Source organism: Patagioenas fasciata, chromosome 2 (assembly GCF_037038585.1).
Source record: "Patagioenas fasciata isolate bPatFas1 chromosome 2, bPatFas1.hap1, whole genome shotgun sequence".
In the NCBI taxonomy this organism is placed as follows: domain Eukaryota; kingdom Metazoa; phylum Chordata; class Aves; order Columbiformes; family Columbidae; genus Patagioenas; species Patagioenas fasciata.
The window spans coordinates 106,177,984-106,199,033 of record NC_092521.1 but is presented as its reverse complement, the minus strand read 5'-3'; the positions used below and the strand labels follow the sequence as shown (position 1 = coordinate 106,199,033).

The window sequence follows — 21,050 nt, the reverse complement described above, 5'->3', positions numbered from 1 at the left end:
TTTCTTTCTTTCTAAATGAAAACAAAACAAGCCAAAAAACCCACAAACACACAGAAATTAACATGTTAGCAAAAAAAAGAAACCAAATCAGAATTGTCCCACAATTTTTCCCCAAATTGTTTTTGTTATATATCTGTTTGATAAACATCTGATTGAAGTAAAAGACAGGAAACAGACATACACACTTTGGTGAGTATTCTCTGTCTGTCTAGATATTTGACGTATGCATATAAGTTACGGGCATAATGGAAATATGCAGAAAAGAATATGTGCATTTTAAATGTTTTTATGTTCATCCAAGCAAGGACTCTATATTTTTATGTGACTTATGGGCTCCAGATAGCTTTCATGCTCAAACATTTAATCTTTGTAATACAGTGTTTGTAAGCAAGACAGAGAACACCATGAGCTACGCTATACTACCCTGTGACTAGATACACACAGATGATATAGCATTTCATTTAAGGGGAAAATACACTTCAGAAGAAACCCTCTAGTGTCTGGGTGACTTTGGGATATATAATTTACTTACCACAGTTACAGCATCATTCAGAAGTGACTCTCCAAAAACAATGATGAATAGAACTTCGTTGACATGGACTTCTTCAAACACTGCCAGAACAGCTACAGGATCCACAGCGGCAATTAAGCTGCCAAACAGGAGGAAGTCCAGCAGTCCAGTATTCAGGTGGCCTTCAGAAAACAAAGCAAAGTATAAGCAGAGTCAGCTCTGTACTATATATAGTAATGACAGACTGTGATACTACAAGTAATGCAAAATTCTTGAAAATAGGGATTGTAAGACTGGAAAGCGTGGCATAGAAACTACTTAAGTTCTGCACTGTGTCACTTTGTATCCTAGAAGGTTTGTTGAATCCATTGTTGGCCCATGGAGATCAAAGTTGATTCTGGAAGCAGTACAGTCCTGTTCTTATGGCAAGGCCCTTGAGATATGTCTAGATCTAAACTGGCTTTGTATTTGTGTGTAGTATGTTTTATCTAACTTGAGTAAATTACCTCAAAACAATTGAAAACTCACAAGATGGTAAAAGGAATATACCATTACTCGTGAAGTAAACACTCAAAAATACTTCATGCCACAGGCCAGATTTGACTCTTGGTTGTTCAGTGGGGTTTAACTGCACTCAATGCAGTTCAATACCACTTGTGGCCTCCTTATTGAAGTAGACATTCATTGGTAGGTTCAGTTAAGCCTTTTATTCCCAAATTATGATTCATGAAGACACAGCTGGATTATCTGCAAGTAGACCATAAAAACAGATGAAGAACTAAAATGTTTGTGCTGTAGCCCCTTAGGAATTTTGGCAATGATTTCAAAGGTTTTGCAACTACAAAACCCTGGTGAAAAAGTTACCCAGTACTTTTTTTTTTTTTTTTTTTTAAAGATTCTTTTAGTCATTAAGGTTATTTTGTTCAGTTATGCAAACAGACTGAGACAAGCATCACTACAGTTTTAAAAGTAACAGAAAAGGTAGCCCCACAAGATCACTTTGCTCAGCTTCTTGAATATCTTGATATCTTGCAAAATTTATCCTCTTCATGCAATCAGGAGTGGTATCCCAGTAATTTTTTCTGGGAAATAGATTTTTGAAATGGTAGAGAACAGGAAAATTCCATTTCTTTTCATTAAGGGATGGAAGAGGAAGCAAGGTTCTTCAACATGTGATGAAACACAAAATTATTTGAGGAAGCGCAAAGAGTGATTAAATTGAGAGTTCATTCATTAGAACAGGGTGTAGAGGCCCACGCCCAAATTAATAGACAGTTGGCATGGTTTCTACAGGTGAGGGAGAAATCCATCCAATTAAATCGTTTGGAAGTGTGAGTCCATGACAGTCAGTAGCCATAGTCAAAGGATCAAGGTTGTCTGTAAAGTACTTCTAGAAAAACATGGCCACTCCTCTAGCAAGAACTCTTACAATATACTATTTCAAATTCAGGATGTTTAGTGCTTGGAAAGTAATTGAAACAGAAACTTGATTTCAAATATTTTTGATACAAAATGGCACAGGCATATTTACTAAAGAGGACACTTCACATGGGCAGAGACAGGTGTAGACAACACCCTCTTGTACATAACAGTGGCTAATAATCTGGGGGAGCTGCAGAAGTACATATTCTCTTAGCTGCTGTCTGCCAATCAGAGCATCTACAATGTTTCCATGCAGTTTATAGGGACCCTAGTAAGGCCCTGAAAACAGAAATTGATAGTTCACACAGTCACATAACTATTTAATATTTTCCAAAAGAGAAATAGTCTTGTTCACTCATGGACATATTGTGCTGTGAATGAGGACAGAATCTATACATTTTAGAGTGAGAGAGGGGTTAAAGCTGTGAGCTGAAGTCTGTGCCAAAAATTCTGAGAACAGCCTTGAACTTGAATCTAAGTAATGGTTCCATAAAATGTTGTGCTTCTCTGCCATGCTTAAGGAAGGTACAAGCCGATGACAATAACTATCAGATATCAAGGTACAATGGAACATAAGGTATTAAAATAAATAGTCTCACTGAGATTGCTTATCTTTTTTATGTGTTACCAATTACAATCATTGGCACATTCTTTGAAGATTTGCAAAGCTAGTGAGCAAATATTTATGGAAAGGTTAGGACACATGTATGATTCCTACAAAGTAGTGTCAAGAAGCATGGAGTTTCTACATGAGACTTTGTTTTATACTAATGATTCAAGTTATTTCAAAGTGATACATTACTTCAAAGTGATTCCTACAGCTCACCATAGTCTGGAGTTACTAGCTGCCAGCAGTGGCACCTGAGCAAGGTAGGTTCTCTGGGCCAGTTTTAAGATTTCTACACATACTGAGCAAGTTGTTGTTATGACCCAGACTGTACAGGAAAAAACTTTTCTAAGCACTAGTCACAACCCACAACTATTCCAGAGAGAAGTGCTAGATGTGTAAATTCTCCAGCAGATGGTGAAGAGATAGGTACAATCAGCCAGAAAGATTTAGGATTAGATAACGTCTTCCTGTTCTGTGAAAGCAGACTGGTATGGCTCTTAGTTAATAGTTAAGGTGCTGATTTTTTAATTTCACTTCTAAAGAAAAATTTCTTTGTTGTTATCATCCTCTCTCTTTTTCCTCTGCAAATTATAATATCTATAAGAATACTGAAGGCAAACATAGAGTTGGTTTTATGTTTATTTACATAGGAAATCTATATAATCCAATTTGGATTATGCCCTCTCGTATCGATGGACAGTATTACAGGCCCATTCAATGGCAAAGTTGGAAATAATTGGTTTTAGTTCATCTTAGTCTGTAGTGGATATACATTCCTACATTTTAATGACATTATTTCAGCATTATTCTCTCAAATTGTAGAAAAAGTGAGGTAGGAAAAAAAAAGTGCCATAGAACTTCAACCAGAGGTAGCTATGACCTATTCTAGAAGTTGAGTAATACAGTATTCTCTTATCTTCAGCAAGTCAGTAACAATAGCAAGGCCTTTCACAAAGTTTGATTAGTTAATAACATATTTTTGGTCTTATTTTTAAATTGTTCCAAGCAGCGGGGATATTTAAAGAAGAAAATCCTTGTCTGATATGTTGAAATAGCAATAGCCTTTTGTTATCTTTTTAGTTCCTGAAAAACCTGTATTAATAGTAAATGTGAAATTGTGGATGCAATATGTTGTGCCTACAGGCTGAAAGCACATAGAACATCTTACCTACCCATAAAAGTCAGTAGTGTTTGCATCTGAGCTTTGTATCTTCTAAAGAAAAGTTGTTGCTTTTAAAATGTGAGTTATAGTAAAGTAAATATCTAACATGTAAGGTAAATCTATTATAGATGTCTATATTGCAAACATCTGCAGTTACATAAGATGAATCTCATATGAACAAGTCTGTGGTCTAGTCCTTCCAGACTGGGATTTTCAAATAAGGACAAGACAGGCTTCTCCTAAAATGGATGGAACAGATATTCTAATCTTACGCTCATTTTAAAAGAACCCACCCCAAATTTCTGCTGCTTCCCTGTGCTGGACAATAGGGACAAGTTTTGAGGCTGGAAAACTCTACTATGTTATCTTCTGTAATAATAATCTAATAGTTTAATTCTTCATAAAAAATGTTCTCTGCAACATCTGCAACTTCTGATATTTGAAGCTCTCTTTATCTGAACTGAAATCGGTCATAAATTGCTCTAAGTTGATTTTGCACCATGGTGGTTAGAGAACAGCCCCATTGCTAGCCATTGAGCCTTTTGTAGAACACAACATACACCTTGCAGTCTTGGAGCCACTTGCTCCAAGGATCTCTGCACCTGTTGCCAAACACTGATGGGCAGCGTGCACAGGCACAGTAGCATGCTACATCTGTACTCCCAGCAACATTCGAACATGCCCTTTAAGTTGTCACTAATCTAGGAGAATTTTGTCCTAGAAGGGCTCGTGAACTTCTTCAGTACAGACACTAAAAAAGCGTAGGTAGGATGCCTGTTTCAAAACAAATGCAATCCACATACAAAGTGAATTATTGTTTATCAGGTGGCAGTACATAGTTATGTGCATTCCACATGTGTTGAGGAGATTAGGAATTTCTGTTCTGTGCCTCGTCCAGCAGGCCTATGACCTTATGTTGTAGTTCAATTAAGTCAAAGTGCATGTTACAGGTACTACTTGGCTCTGTAAGTCTTCAGTTATGATTTCCAGCCTCAGAAGACACAACAGAGTTGTCATGCACACCACTCAGCAACCATTGCCTACTTAATATTAAAGCTGACTAAAGGAAGACTGTTCCATTTCACAGTAACTTTGAAGGTTTCTATCACAACAGAAAGAAAAAAGCCTTTCAGAGTGTGTTTTTGTCGAGATGTCCATTAGCAGGATGAATCCTGAATTTTATCCTTAGAATGTACACACACATATAGAGCAGGGAAATATGAGACATAGGTTCAAGTCCCTCCTGTGCTTGTTTCAGAGATGATTTCTCAGGCAATTCTTAAATTGAGTAAAAATATTACAAATTGCTCCAGTTAAAACTGGATATTTCTGCTGAAAAGAGTTCCTAAGTTGTAAAGTATCACCCATGCAACAGCTGAACTTCACAAATCAAACTTACCCATTATTCCTGTCCGGTAGACACCATACAGAGATAAACCAGTTGTAGCAGCATTCCAGACTGTTCCAATTACAGCGTACAAGAGGATGGTACCAAGATTTCCAAAGAACAGTCTGTTTGGCATGAAATATCCAGCATCCAAAACAATGGGGGGCAGCAGGTAGAAGAAAAATACTGTTGGTGTAAGGGCGAAGGAGGCAATGTGGTCTGCTGCCCATACAACGCCACCAAGAAAAATCCCAAGAACGATCAGCAGAGCACTCTCTGGAACCACCCGAGTGACTTTGTGGGACAAGTGGAAAACTGCAAGGAAAGAAGAAAACAGTTTGTCAGAAATGCATTGGAGAAACAATTTGAGCAACAACTGTTGTTAGCTGGCAATTTTGACTTTATGTAAACTTCCTACTTTCATTGCTATTAGAGCCAAAAGCATGCATGGAATGCATGGGATACAGTGTCAGAACCCAGACACTGATGAAATAAAATACAAAGGTTAATTTCCAGATTTTATCTGGTATATTTCAACTTATATGAAACCAATATTTCATGAAATTTATTTTCTTTATTGGATTGTCTTCAATTGTCTCCATGCAAGTTCTGTTTATGGAAAAATGGTGTTCTGTAAGTGCAAGACTGAAAATAAATGGTAGAAGTGCTGGAAATGTTTGTCTTTATGGTTTATTTCTGTATCTAAATATACATGTCTGACTTCTTGACATTTCTCTATAAAAATGATCAGTGTACTAGCAAGTTTACTGGAGACTGGGAGAAGAATGCTGAAAGAAGAACTAATTATGAATATTATATGACAATATAGCCTGCAGCAGGAGTGGAATATAGCTGATATAATGGGAGATCTCTTTTGGGCCTTTTCCTCAAAATCTCCCTAGTAAGGATTTCAGTTAAATCAGAGGCATTCTGGAGTAATGGAGGCTTCAGTGCTGCCTTCTTCATACATTGCTATATTTGTGGGAAATGTTTCTGCAACAGGCTACTTTCTTTTGTGTAAACAGTGTCATAAAATCTGTATTTTACAGTAGTATGTCAAAGTTATTAAGAAAGACGAACAATATTTGGTATCTATGGTAGAAAACTGTAATAATGTGGTGTGGTAAGACTATTAAACTAGACAATAATTAAAGAAAGGGAAAATTACAGTGTCATGAGTGACTCTAAAGAAACAGAAAGATGGCAGGGCCAAGAAATTAAAAATAGGCTGTTAAAGACGACAGAAACACAAGTAAGAGTGCAAATATTTTTGGTAACATATATTTATAGTGCATGGATAAAAGAAAAAAAAAAGCTGAGACAAGTCAAGTCTACAAAGAAAGATGTAACGTGAAAAAGGGGGATGTGGCAAAGTTGTTTGATAACAGAGAAGCACAGGTGTGCTAATTGATTTTCTGAGGATTTCTGTGAGCTTTTCCTTTAGTTTATCTTAAATATTAATGTGTCCCAGATAGTCTGAACCCTGGAACTCTGTGATTCTTACTTAATAAATGGGATTTTACTTATATAGCTTTGTGTTGAAAATGTGAATTTCACTTTAGGAAGAAAATTCCACTGAAAGCCACCAAGTTTCTCCTGGTTTGAGCATCATTCTAGAACTGTGTTGAAGCTTTTACAATGCTAATGCATGTTAGCTCAAAAGTGGTTTGGACCAGAAGTCATCATTAAGAATTCCAGCCTTTTAAGGTATAATGGAGGAATTTTTCTCATGATTATGTAGATATCTCAGACCAGGTTACTTTACTGAAAGACCATTATTTTTCCTCTCAGCCAAGTATTTGTTGTAGTCAAACATTAACTAGTCACCTTTTAGTGTGTCTTAAGGGCCCCATTCCTGAATTGCCTCTCTTCATCTTGGCTGCATCTACACAGGCAATGTCAGAAGCATCACCCAGCATTATAGTAGCCCCACAATAAGACAGTTTCTACTAGCTTTATAACCTCCATGGGCTCATCGGAATAGAAAACATGAAATGAAAAATGACAACGGCCTGTCTATACCAACAGTGAGTATGAATGTAGACAAAACTTGAAAACTAAGTCACGTTAGAACACAGCTTTGGAGTGGGATTAATACAACAGCAATCACACATGAAAGCAAACTGCATTCAGTGAAGCCAGCTAAACCATATCAGTTCTATGTGGCACCTGTGTCATGTAATCGATAGTTGAATAACAATTCACAGAAACAAACCCTGTTTCTTCCCAGCTAGTTTCCTCTCTTTAAAATAATTTTTAAAAACAAACAAACAAAAACTCAACCAACCAAACTAAACCAAACCAAACTAACCAACCAATCAACCAACCAACCATCCAACCAAAAATCCAAATCAAACCAAAACACCACCACAACAAAAACAAACACAAAAATGAAGGAAAACAAACTAGCTACTATTCCATGTATATATGTTTAACCTCTCAAAAGTCTTTCCTACTGGTCATTCTTGATTCCTTGGATTTCCAGGCAATGAATTATCAACTAATTTATCACTCAACAGAGTAGGAATTATCTACTTATCCCTTAAAATGAATGTTGCTGAGCTAGGCTTACTAACCCAAGTCTGTTTTTCCTGCTCTTGAGTTTGCAGATAAGCCACGATGACAAGAAGCTAAAGTTAGAAAAATTAAAAATAAACCTGTGAAGAATTTTCAAATCTAGACATTTGGAAAAAAAACCCAACAAACATGTCCACATAAAAATGCATAATCTATAGGATTCTCACCTTTGCCAACCAAAAGCAGTTTCTTCCAGTGAGCATTGGGAAGCCAACATGATTTTGGTTATAACACTGTCTTCTAGAAGTCACATGTTCCAAATGAATCAACTACATCATATCTTTCTGTGTTGCCTTTAACTCCAATTGACTGATCTGATAATCTGTACCAGATTTTAATATTATCAGCAAAAATGACTTCTAATCTGTTAGTTTGGCAATGCAGGCTGTGGGCAGGAAAGTTATTACATGAAATGGGGCTCTAAAAACTATCTTTTTTATATTGCCGAAGCAAAATCTGAACAATAAATTTAATGAGTTTTGTATTAAGGTAACGGATTAGCTAACTCTGCAGGCAGATTGTACACAATACAATTAGGAGAATCCTAATGTCTATAATCATAGAAATATATGTAAAAGGGAAATAACACAACTGATGAAATTCAATGAAATGGCTTTAGACTAAGAAGTAATTGAAACTTAGATCAATGTTTGAGTTCATGTTTGCATGTACAGTGATTGATTTTTTTTTCTGGGTATGTGCATAAAATATAATCTATCAAGACTGTGGAGTATGAGTAGTTATTACATTTATAGAAATTCATAGAGATAGATTAATTCAAATTCACTCTTTTTTTTCTTTTTTTTTTAAACAATTCATTATGTTGAAGTTATGTCCCTAATACATTCTGAGTGTGTTACAAACTGGCAAAATGATAGTACCTTCATTTCATAAAGTTTGCCTTTACTTTCTTAGGAGAAATACAAAAACAGTCCCAAAAAATGAATTATGTCCCCAGGACAAAATATTATAGAAGAACTGGAAGCTTTACTTACATCTAAATGTCTAGCACGACTACCTATTTCACCTGACTGAGGAGTAAAATACAATAATAGACAAGGAGTTTGGTTTGATTATGTTATGAAAGAAATTACAAGCATCAGGAAGGACAGCATGCGGCGCTGCTCAGATAAATTACCCTGTGAGGGACCCAGAGATGAAATTAAATCTCTTTTCACTGTTGTTAATAATGAAATGTTCATGAATATATTTTAATGAGAAGATGGAAAGAGCAAAGAAAGAAAAATTGTAGACAGTCAACAGCATAAAAGATATATCAGTGGACAGGGCAATCTTGTGATCTGTAAATTTTAATATTTATTATTTAGAATTTATTTAGATAAGTTTAGGTACAGTATTAGTGAAAAAGTTAAAAGTATGCCTTCCATCTAGTACATGCTAAACCTGGCTTGAAAGTGGGCTGAACTGATTAGTGGGTAAACTGTGTTTAAATTCAAGCTGAGCATCACTGAATTAGAAGCTTTCTACAAAGTTAAGAAACAATTACATAGTATAAACATCCTGCGAATTTTTTTGTCTGGCACTTCCTTTGAGATCCAAGAAAAGAGACTGTGACATTTAACTTATCTGATGAGAAAGACAAGACAAATTAGCAATCTATGATTTGATGTCTGGAACCAGTTTCTTTTGACTCAAAGAAAGAAATACCTTAAGAACTAAGTTGTCTTCTATCATCATTTAAAAACACAGTAACTTAGATTAAATTCTCCAGTGGAATTTACAGCATTCAGTGAACTATCTGTCTCTAAGGCCATCTGCGTCTTCTTTGCAAGAAGTGCTTCAACAGAATAAGCTTTTTCTCATTTACTAAATGAAATACAGATAGAAACGACTGATTAAATAGCAACAATAAGTAAAATAATAATAAATAAGAGATAATGTACAATTCATGTGCAAGTCACTTAATATTTGTAGACACATGGAAGTTTTTTGAAGCAGGGTTTTCCCATCGTTCTTTGCAAATTGTCTCTAAGAGCACCTTTTTTTAATGAATACTAACTTTTGCTTATCAAGCAAAACGTTCAGTGACTTAGTTCTAGAACCTTGTGCTTTGTTTCCTGATGAAATAAGCAATTCAAGACAGATTTGCCACCTTTTGAAAATACAGCACTGCAAAAATGAAAATCTGAGGGTATTTATTTAATATACTGTTAAATTACAGGATTTATACGGTCATTTCAACACTATCTCAAATGACTGATGTAATTTCCATTAATGGTTTCATGTCCTGTTTGGGATTAAACAACTATTTAAGACCCAGAGATCAACCCTGGCGACAGAGAGAGAGGAGATATGGAGGGTACACACCATGGGCCACCCTTTGGTTTTACCTGTGTGACCACAGAAAGGACATGATGTGGTGGGATAGAAAATCTACCTCAAACCCAGAGGCAAAAGTAAGTGAGTTGCAAGGAAAAGCAATCACACAGGATTCATCCAGAACAATTGCTGCTTCTGTTTCCAGCAGGCAGTTCCCCAGACAGAGCAGAAGGGCTGATCTAGTTTCTGCTCTTAATGAAAGGACTTCTGCCTCATATTTACAGGAAGCAAGTAACAAATATCGTGACCAGGACTAGAGTGGCCCCGTCTCCAGCCAGGTGGAGGAAAAGGACAACTAAGTTTACTGGAGTGTATGGATTTGATGGCCTGGCACATCAGACCCACAGGAGTACGAGGCTCTAGTAGACACAGGTGCACAGTGTATCCTAATGTCATCAAGCTGTAAAGGCACAGAACCCATCTGTATTTCTGAAATGACCAGGAGATCTCAGTAGCTAACCTTATTGGAGACTGAAGTGAGTCTGACTGGGAATGAGTGGCAAAAAGGACCCAAAAAGCTACCATTGGGCTTTTGGTATAGCTACATTAGACATGGAGGAAATCAAACAGCTGTCCACCTTACCTGGTCTCTCAGAGGACTCTTCTGCTGTGGGGTTGCTGAGGGTCAAAAAACAGTAGGTGCTGATTGCTACCACAACAGTGCACTGGCAGTGATATTGCGCTGAGCAAGACTCTGTGATTGCCATTCAGAAGCTGATTTTTCAACTGGAGAGTCAAGAAGTGATCAGAAAGCCTTGCTCACCCTTTAATAGTCCCGTATGACTAGTGTGAAAATCTAATGAAGGCTGGAGACTACCAGTAGACTACCATGGCCTGAATGAAGTCACACCATCACTGAGTACTGCTGTGCTGGACATGCTAGAGCTGCAATATGAACTAGAGTCTAAGGCAACTCAATGGTATGCCACAGTTGATATTACTAATGTATTTTCCTCAATTCCTCTGTCAGCAGAGTGCAGGCCAGCGTTTGCTTTCACTTGTAGGAGCATCCAGTACACTTGGAATTGACTGGCCCAGAGGTGGAAACACATTCGCCATAGATTGATTCAGACTGAACAGGAACAGAGTGAAGCTTGGGAACACTGAAATACATTGATGACACCATCATGTGGGGAAACATAACAGAAGTAGTTTTTACAAAAGGGAAGAAAATAGTTCAAATCCTCCTGAAAGCTAGTTTTTCCATTAAATTTAAAAAAAAAAAAAAAAAAAAAAAAAGAGGTAAAGGACCTGCAAAGGAGATCCAGTTTTTAGGAATTAAGTGACAAGATGGTCATCATCAGATCCCAATGGATGTAATCAACAAAGTACCAGCTATGTCTCTACCAAGCAGTGAAAAGGAAACACAAACTTTCCTGAGCATCTTGGGTTTTGGGAGAATGCATTCCAAATTACAGTTCGACTGTAAGCCCTTTCTTTCAAGTACCCAGAAGAAGAATCATTTCAAATGGGGCCCAGAGCAATGACAAGCTTTTGAACAAATTAAACAGGACATTCATGCAGTAGCCCTTGGACCATTCTAGGCAGAGCAAGAAGTAAAAAATGTGCCATACACTACAACCAGGGCGAATGTCCCCAAATTGGAGTCTCTTTTGATCTGAATAGAACCAGAAACCTAAAGATTTCCATGAGCTGTGCCCCTACAGTCCTCCACTCTACTAGCTCAGGTTTCAAAGGGACCTGGAGTCTGGCAGAAAGCACCAGAGGATACCTGAGGTTGACCCCTAGGGTTTTTGAGTCTGAGATACAGACGATCTGAGTACTGCTATACTCCAACTGAAAGAGAGATATTGGCAGCTTATGAAGGGGTTCAAGCTGCTTCAGAAGTGATTGGTACTGAAGCACAGTTCCTCCTGACACCTCAACTGCTGGTGTTGGGTTGGATGTTCAAAGGGAGAGTCCCCTCTACACAACATGCAACTGATGCTGCATGAAGTAAGTGGGTCGCAATTATTTCACAATAGGCTCTAACAGGAAACCCCAGTTGCCCAGGAATCTTGGAAGTGATCATGGACTCTCCAGAAAGCAAAGATTTTGGAGTAGTACCAGAGAAGGAGGTGATGTGTGATAAAGAGGCCCCACTGTTCAGTACAGTACCAGAAAATGAGAAGTGATATGCCCTGTTCAATGATGGATCCTGTTGTATCATAGAAAAGCGTTGGAGGTAGAAAACTGCTGTATGGAGTTCTATACAACAAATTGTGGCAACTACTGAAGGAGGTGAATTGAGCCAATCTGCAGAAGTGAAGGCCATTCAGCTGGCTTTGGACATTGCTGATTGAGGAAACTGGCGGGTGCTCTGTCTCTGTACTGACTCACGAATGGTGGCAAATGCCCTGTGGGGCTGGTTACAGCAATGTCAGAACAACTGGCAGCGTAGAGGCAAATCAATCTGGGCTGATGCATTGTGGCAAAAAAGTTGCTGTCCAGGTAGAAAAACTGGTTGTAAAACTAGATGTTCATGTGCCTAAAAGTCAGTCCACTGCAGAATATCAAAACAACCAGCACGTGGATAGGACTGCTAAGGTTCAAGTGTCTCAGGTGGATTTGAACTGGCAACATAAGGGTGAATTATTCACAGCTTGGTGGGCCCATGCCACCTCAGGCCATCAAGGGAGAGATGCGACATATAGATGGGCTTGTGATTGAGGCATGGACATGACTATAGACACTACTGTACAGATTTTCCATGAGTGTGAAACATGCTCTATGATCAAGCAAGCCAGGTGGCTAAAGGTATGGCAGATGATGTCTTAAATATAAATATGGGAAGGCCTGCAGATTGATTGTATCACACTCCCACAAACCTGCCAAGGCAAGCACTATGTGCTTACAATGGTGGAAGCAACCACCAGATGGTTAGAAACATATCCCCTGCCACACCACCACCTTGAAAAGCATGTCTTATGGCAACATGGCATCTCAGAAAGAACTAAAATCAAACAATGGGACTGATTTCTGAAACAATCTCATAGACACTTGGGTCAAAGAGCGTGTTACTGAGTGGGTATTTCACATCCCCTATCATGCACCAGTATCTGGGAAAATCGAACAACACAGTGGACTGTTAAAGACTACACTGAGAGCTATGTGTGGTGGGACATTCAAACGTTAGCATAAACATTTAGCAAAGGCCACCTAGTTAGTCAACACTAGGGGACCTTCCAATTGAGCTGACCAAACAAAACTTTTATGTACTGTAAAAGGGGATAAAATCCCCGTAGTCTACATAAAAACTATGCTGGGGAAGACAGTCTGGGGTACCCCTGCCTCAACCAAAGGCAAACCCACCCATGAGATTGCTTTTGCTCAAGGACCTGGCTGCATTGGAGGGTAATGCAGAAGGATGGAGAAATCTGATGTGTACCTCAAGGGGATTTGATTTTGGGTGAGAATAGGCAATGATTTGAACTGTGTTATGTTAATTGCTACATAATACTGTATGTCATCACTACTATGATTCTTATATGCCATATCAACAATATTACAGCAAAAATCAACTAGAGTAATGAAGAATTAACTTAGATGAAACTGAATAAAGTGCAGTGAAAAATCCAATGCCTTGAACACATTGAAATATTTTTTTCAGATAATATCACTGTCTCAGTCAATCACAAGATCTGCTGCCTGTGCACAGTATGTAACATGTCATCCAAAAAATTCAACAGCTGATTTATGATTATGCTAGTAATTCTCTGCTGAAGCTTCTTTTCCATGTATCTTTGGATAAAATCCAAGGAATCACAAAATAATGTAGATTATTAAAAGATTTTCTACCTCTTTTTTCAGACTTATTTCCATAGTTACCATGAAATACATGAATTTTCCAATGTTTCTCAGCTCCTCCTGCTATGGTTAGTGACAGATGTGGGGTATATCATATGCATTTTTGCTAGTGAGTCAAATATGCACTTATAGTATGCTATTAGTCTATTCTTCAGTTTTGAATTTATATTGTCACTTAAAAAGATGAAGTTATAATACTCAATCAAGCCATGTGTGCTTCTAATTTGAGATCCAAGACTTGATTCTCTGTAACTGATGAGAATCCTTGCCATTTCTCAAAGTGAGAGCAAAATGCTGCAAACTTTTCTGCATGATTCTTTACACTTACTTTACAGAGATACAAACCATAGTATCTCCAATTATCTCTGTATTAATCAAGTTCCTGTAATGGCACAACATAGAAGCTACCTAAGAGAAGACATGAATAAATTCCATAAAAGACCATTCTGCCCAAAGGGAAATCTTTCTTCTAAATGTCTTCCAGCAGTTGAACTCTGACTGGGAAGCATGGAATTTTTGTTTCTTATCTTATCTAGATGTTCGTGTTCTCCTTAGCATTATAGAAGGGGAATTCTGTTTAAAAATTGCTGCACTTTTGGTGGAGGCTTGTTTGTTTGTTTGTTTGTTTTCAGTAGTGTCTTCTGCAGCTTTATGTTATTACCCAATTTTTTAAAAAACATAAATCTGAAATATTTTCAATTAGTACAAATGGAAAAATCTGCTTTACCTTGCCTATATAATAGTTCAAAGTACGATCAAATAACAGTTTGCAAACCAAATAGATCAAGCATAGCTGGGCAGTAATGCAGTCCAAAAGCGTCTGGAAAGTCCCAATGCATTCTTATTACGTTGGTCTACCTACACACTGTCTAAAATATATTTTCAAGAAGGGAACATTTTACTTCCACCAACCCTAAAAGGCATGCATCCCTGGTCACTCTCTTTCTTCATATCTCTAAGCATTAGTTGCAGTCAGTTAGTGGATCATACCTCAGACTCATCAGCTCCATCTGCCATACAGTTACAGAAGCAGCTGTAGAAATGTTTGATATGGTCTACGCAAGCTCCTGGGCAGAGCCTGAAGCATTCATGGTGTAGGAACTGTGTGTAGATGCTGGGGCAGAGAGATCTGTGTATTTTCTATTCATTTTTTCCTGCTTTTTGTCTGCAAACTCCTTTCAAAGGTTGTTTTAGCTCTTTTTTTGTGTTTGACTTTTTTTTTTTTCTCATTAAGCTGTATGTGTAGGAGATCCAGATATTGTGACATCCCCAACATCTAAAAATAAACTGAATAATCACAGTTTTAAAATTACTTCCAACTCTTGGTTTACCAACAGTGTCATATAATCTCTGATGTTTATTGGCTGCCTGTAGCGTTCCCTATGATCCTCTCACAATGCTGAAGGAAAGGTATGTCAGTTTCATTCTGCATATCACCTGGTGCATGCTGATGATTCTTAACGGTTCTTAAACGACAGACCTTACAAACTCGTTTAGAAATTTCACTGTTGCAATTGTTGAAAACTACTTAACAATAATGACCATTAGTGTTCAACTCTTTTTCTCTCTCTTTTTTTTTTTTTTTTTTTTTTTTTTTAAGGAAGGTTGGCTGTCTTCCACTCTTCAGTCACCTTGTCTTCTGTTTCATGGGTAACTTTCTTTAGACTTTACACCTTTAATCTCAAATTTCTTCCGAGGTTTTGCTACTTGCCCTTAAGTATTTGGTGTTAATTGCTATATATATCATATATTTGTTCAAGAGTATGCTCTTCTGATAAGTCCACTTCCTACTTACTCTACTCTTCTATTATGAGAAGGTTTTTGGTTCAATTCCCTGTGTAATGCAGTTTCCCATATTTATATTTGTCTTATATTTTGTTATGGCTTCCTTTACTTCTCAACAGTCCTGCCCTGCTACCAGGTCTCTAATAAACTTCCTGCACTTGCTATACTTGACTTCTTTATACTCATTTGTCTTTCATTTTCTGCTCAATCCTTGTACTTCTAATTATTTTCACATGACATGCCAGTTTTGCATCCCTGTGCATTGACCTTGGTTGTACTAGATCTCTTTTTTAAGATCTCCTTCACGACTTGACCACACAAGTTTTCTACCCTTGCAACATTACCAAACACAGCATTTCTTGCCTGCACAGCTCTAGGCATACCTTTCAACTAATTACAGTTGTTTATGTAGTCTGCACAGAGGATATAGGAATTTTAATTATGACCATAAGAACTAGAAGAACTATTTGGTTGTGTAGCCAAGCCCTTCATTATCACAACACAACATCTAATGATCCTCATTTCAGAAGACTTTTTGCTAAGCCTATGTGAAGGCACACCAGCACCTCTCATCACATAGTTAGAAGCTTGATTCTGATTTCTAGCTTGGACTTCTTCATAGCTATTTTATATCCATTTTCCTTTGTGAAAGTGACGTCAATTTTCTTAAATAGTTCTTTTCCCCTGATGTTAAATCCTTCATTTCCTACTATATAAACAGAGAGAAACATTCTGGTTTTATTGCTTGTTTTTTGCTTGTTAAACTAAACCACTTATTTTCAGCCTTCAGTTCTCTCTATTTCAATCCGAGTTCACATTTGTGGACTGAGAGTCATGACAATATAGGTTGCATTTGGCATGAGTCACAGTAGAAGCAGGTCCAAGAGCATTATCATCATCTATCATTCAGCTACATCCTGAATTCGTTACCACATTGGTGACTCAGAGTTACCCTGTATTCACTTCATACAGGTGTGTACCTCTCTGCTTTTCATTCACAACCTCATGTAGAAATTCCTGTCACTGGTCCCTGAGTGAAACTGCCCTTCGAATTACTGTGTTTCATCCCTTCTCCTAGTCCTCATGATTATACGTTTTTTCTAGTACAATAGCCAGATCAACATGAATATTGATAATGCTTAGGGAAGTTTGTCATCAGAAACCTTCAGGAGGATATTTCACCTATTCGTGCAGTAGTAATTAAAAAAAAATAAAAAATAAAAATCTGCTTAAGACCAGTCCAAAAACTAAACTCTAGTGACTTCCACAAATAGACATCCTGCAGTTTCATACTTTGTCTTGTCCTTTCCTTACCCACCAGTAACTGTTCTACCCCCATCTTATTAACAGATGAATTTAGGCCTAAATCAAAGGAGAAAAAAAAAATTCCATTATGTTCTAAGTGTGGTTTGGTTGAAGTAAAAATTCAAAGCATTAGGGAACTGTTTTTCTATTCTGTCCAGGAAGTGTTTGAGTAGACTCAACATGGCTGAAGCTGATAATTATTATTTGTATTTGCCTTTCTAATCTTTATCAACAGAGTGAGGTCAGTTCTTTTTCCTGGTCAGGAGACTGATAGCGTATTTTATAGTCCTTTACATTCTGTTCTGTGGACCTTTCAGCAACTGTATTCTGCAAGTCTTATGAACCGATTTTGGCATTTTGAATTGTTCATGTACAAGTGGTACAAAACGCGTAAAGAAAAAGCTTTTACAAATTTAGTATAAGCAATATTACTCAGATAAATCTTAAATTATTTTATTAATCACTATCTTAAGCTTTTACCCAATCTAGCAAAAATTTAAAGATTTATTGAAAAAACTCAGAGACATTTTATATCTGAAGAAAATCAGAGATATAATGTACATGTATTGTATATGAAGTCGTAAAAGCCGTTTTTGGTATAGGTTCTTGGATACTGTCTTAAAACATACTACATGAACATGACTACTAATATTATTCATACTTAATCTTGGACATATTTTTCCCAAGCAAGGAATAAAGTCCTTCGTATTTCATTTGTTTAGATGAACTGGTTTGAGTTTGGTTTTATCCAGCTCAATAAAGCTTTCTTTATTTGTCACATATGCAATGATCATTTACAAAGTGTACAACATCGTAATGGGATCATTAAACAGGAGATTTTAGGTCGCTGTTCTTTGTAGGTAAACAATTAACAAAATATGTTAGCAATTAAAAATGCGACAAACATGCAGGTAAGTTTCCAAGTTGATAGGTCATAACATAAAAAGATAGCCCCAAGTCAAATTCAAAGAAGTGTGTGAGTAAGCAACTATTACCTCTATAAGTACTTAGAACATAATGGACTTTAAATAGCCAGGTACAGTTTGTCATAATTGTGCCAAATAGTTCTTATTTGAAGGAGCAGTCCCACTGCAGTGCAAGTGTGGTACCATTTGGCCCTTATGGAAAAGAAAGGCCCTGAAAGAAAAATGGGAACAGGCAAAAATAATATTTCAAAATGAGAGCAAAGTACATGCTAAAAACACCTTGAAGTATGGTAGAGAATATAAAACAGGGCAGCGAAAGTTTTGTAAAACTTCTTCATTTCCTATGCAAAGGTATTAAAATTAAGTTTGAAATACTACCTTCTTGCTCAAGTTAATATTCCTCACAGACTGAACTCAGTTAAGGGTTCCAACGAGTTTTCTGTGTTTAGGGTGCTGTCAGTACATGATATGCCATACCAAATACAAATATAAAGAAGCACAGTTGAAGGGTATTACATACCAGAGATACTCTGTTTCAAAAGAAGAAAAATACTATGTTTCTGTCATAACCTCTTCCATTATGTGTTAAAGGGTCAGCAGTAACTGTAAGTAGAATTAGCAGTAATCATCTGATCACTAAGGTAGTTGTGACTAAAATGATTGCCTGAGGTCTAAAAATCTGGCTAATTTTACAATAGAAATTAAAAAAGCATTTTGGGGCACGAAAACAAGGTAAAATTTACTTTCTATTAACAGCATACATTGCAACTACTCCAGTTATTAAAAATATTCAAAAATTCACTGAAATTTATTGACAGAGGGTGAAAGAATTTATTAATTTTTAAACTACCAGACTATTTTCCAGAAAAATGGCGAGAACTGACTTAAAGACATGCCAAGAAATGCTGAGTTAACTCATTTCACACTATGAGTTTTAGAAATTATTTTCCTTTTGACCCTCACTTTAATACAATAAATGAATTAAATCAAAGATCTGCCTTTGGAAATGTTTTGGCTTTTGCTCATACAGATAAAGAACTGCAAAGAAAAGTATTAGTAGCAATATATGGAAGCAGTTGTTCTGATGTCGTGATAAACTGCATAAAGAATTACCAAAGCCTGAACACAAACAGAACCAGTTCATCTCCTTGGTTCAGTTCCACTGTACAAAGAAGAAAAATAAGATGAAAAATAAAAATTCAATTAATCTCAATAGTAGGTTGAAACTCTAAAAATTTCTTTTTACTATAGGGACTTCCTGTTCTTCTCCAGTACCTCTTCTTGCAGGGCACAGTAAGGATTGCTGGCTGTTAAGAAGGGCATGAGGGACATAATTAAAGCCTAAAGGCTAGGGGGAATAGTTATGAAGGTTGCTCCAAGTCATGGATTAGGAAAGCACTCTTTTTAAACCTTGGCAAATTGCTTTGCTTCCTGCCCCCTACATTTCACCCTGGCAAGATTTTAATCAGTACAACTGGAATAACATGGGATTACAGTGGAAATATTCCTGATTACATCAGTAAACTAGATAAGTATTAGGGTACTCAAATTTAGCGTTGATGCCCACGGACAAAAAAAACCTTACAGATGACAAGTAGCTCTTGCTCAAAACTCAAAACAAACTTAATTTGAGAGTTGGCTAGTTTCCAATGAAAGTGAATATTACTGTGCACTCTGCAAAGCTTCAAAATCTTGCCAGAGTCTTACATTGGAGGAAAGGCTCTAGCAGCTTGATAAGAGTTTTGTGATGGATTACAACTCTTGTACATCATCTCAGAAACTCAGGTACGTTGTTTACATGTGCTAGGAATTTGGTAATTTCAGATTTTCTAGATGATATTATTTTGAATTAAAAAGTTAGAAACACTTCTAAGAGAAACACTCTCTATTGCCATAAGTTGTCCAGAATCCTCAGTGAAGGATTTGGGATTCCAAAATTTTGTCAAGAAACAGAGAAGAAAATATAAACTTTTTCTATATGAATGATGGTAAAATCAGGTGTCACCCACCTATTTCTCCATATGCAATTCCTTTTGTGGAGTTTTACTTAATGACAGAATGGCTCTTTTGACATCAGTGGTACTAGTCAGAAATAAGATGGTGAGGAACTGAGGGAGTTGATATGTGGGAAAGAAATAGGCAAGAATTCTCATTTTATAATACTTGCACACTACTGTCTGTTCATTCCACATAAGGTTAAGAAAGCACCATTTTCACCGATCAGGTCTGTGAGATTCTGTCTTAGGCAATAGAGAGCAGAAGACTTCCTCACTGAATGCTTCCTTACTGAATGCACTTATTCCTGCCCATAAAGGGAGTAATTTTGCTCAGAAATCCAGGTACATGTGTTATTTTGCCACAAATTTAAAAAGAGGTTAATTTATATCACTCTATATTTTTCTGGCAAATGGGTCTGAGACACTATCATGTAATGTGCTTTAACATGGCTTTGATTTTTGTCCTTATAACTTTTATGACTAGGTAATACGTTAACTCTCATACCTTCATTATCTCATTTGAGAGGTGAAGTACACAATGATAACAGCGGGAAGAACAGTAGGGAAGAACAGTAGTTTAAAAATTGTCCCTATACTACAAAATGTAGAACACGGAAAATAGGTTTGGTGTTTCAAAATGGAGTAGGAAGGTGACGATGAGATGGCTGTTTTTTCAGTTATGCATTTGTGTTTTGTAGTGCATATACAGGGAAAACAAGAAAGGTTAACGTACAAAAGGAAGTTCACAAGGAGATTAGTTTAAACTGATTTTCCACAGTGAAGAAACAAAAAGGAGGGGAAAAAACAAACTGACTGAAGTTGTACTTGAAGTAGCTCACAACTCAAACACTTTAGTTACTGAAGATGAATGTTTGTTTCAAGGAAAAAAAAAAAAAAAGGAGAGTAGAAATCAGACACAAATCTCTTCCTAACTAAAAAACAAATAACCCTTGAGGTCCCTTCCAACCTAGTATTCTATGATTCTGTGAACCCAGAATGTCACATACATAGACTAAACACGATACACAGTACAAAGTTTTATCAACATAGGATTCTTTGCTTTATATAGGAAAATGTCCTTTATACAGTCAGATGCCTTCTGACACAGGATAAAGATTTTGTATTTATTCCTAAAAATATTTGTGCAAAAATTCATTTATGGGGAGCAGTAGGAATTCAGTATGAATCAAATGTTATACCTAGCATAAGCACAGTAGTGAC

General features: G+C 36.8%; 1 protein-coding gene across 2 annotated transcripts in view; it reads right to left on the bottom strand.

Annotated features, from left to right (window-relative positions):
* Positions 1-21,050, bottom strand: part of SLC9A3 (solute carrier family 9 member A3) — a 58,175-nt gene that overhangs the window by 23,267 nt on the left and 13,858 nt on the right. For both annotated transcript variants that reach the window (XM_065831573.2, XM_071804670.1), the window contains exons 2-3: positions 5,105-5,407; positions 533-693 (exon numbers count right to left, since the gene is read on the bottom strand). In XM_065831573.2, the coding sequence (XP_065687645.1) occupies positions 533-693; positions 5,105-5,407 (464 nt within the window). The remainder of the gene's footprint in view (positions 1-532; positions 694-5,104; positions 5,408-21,050) is intronic.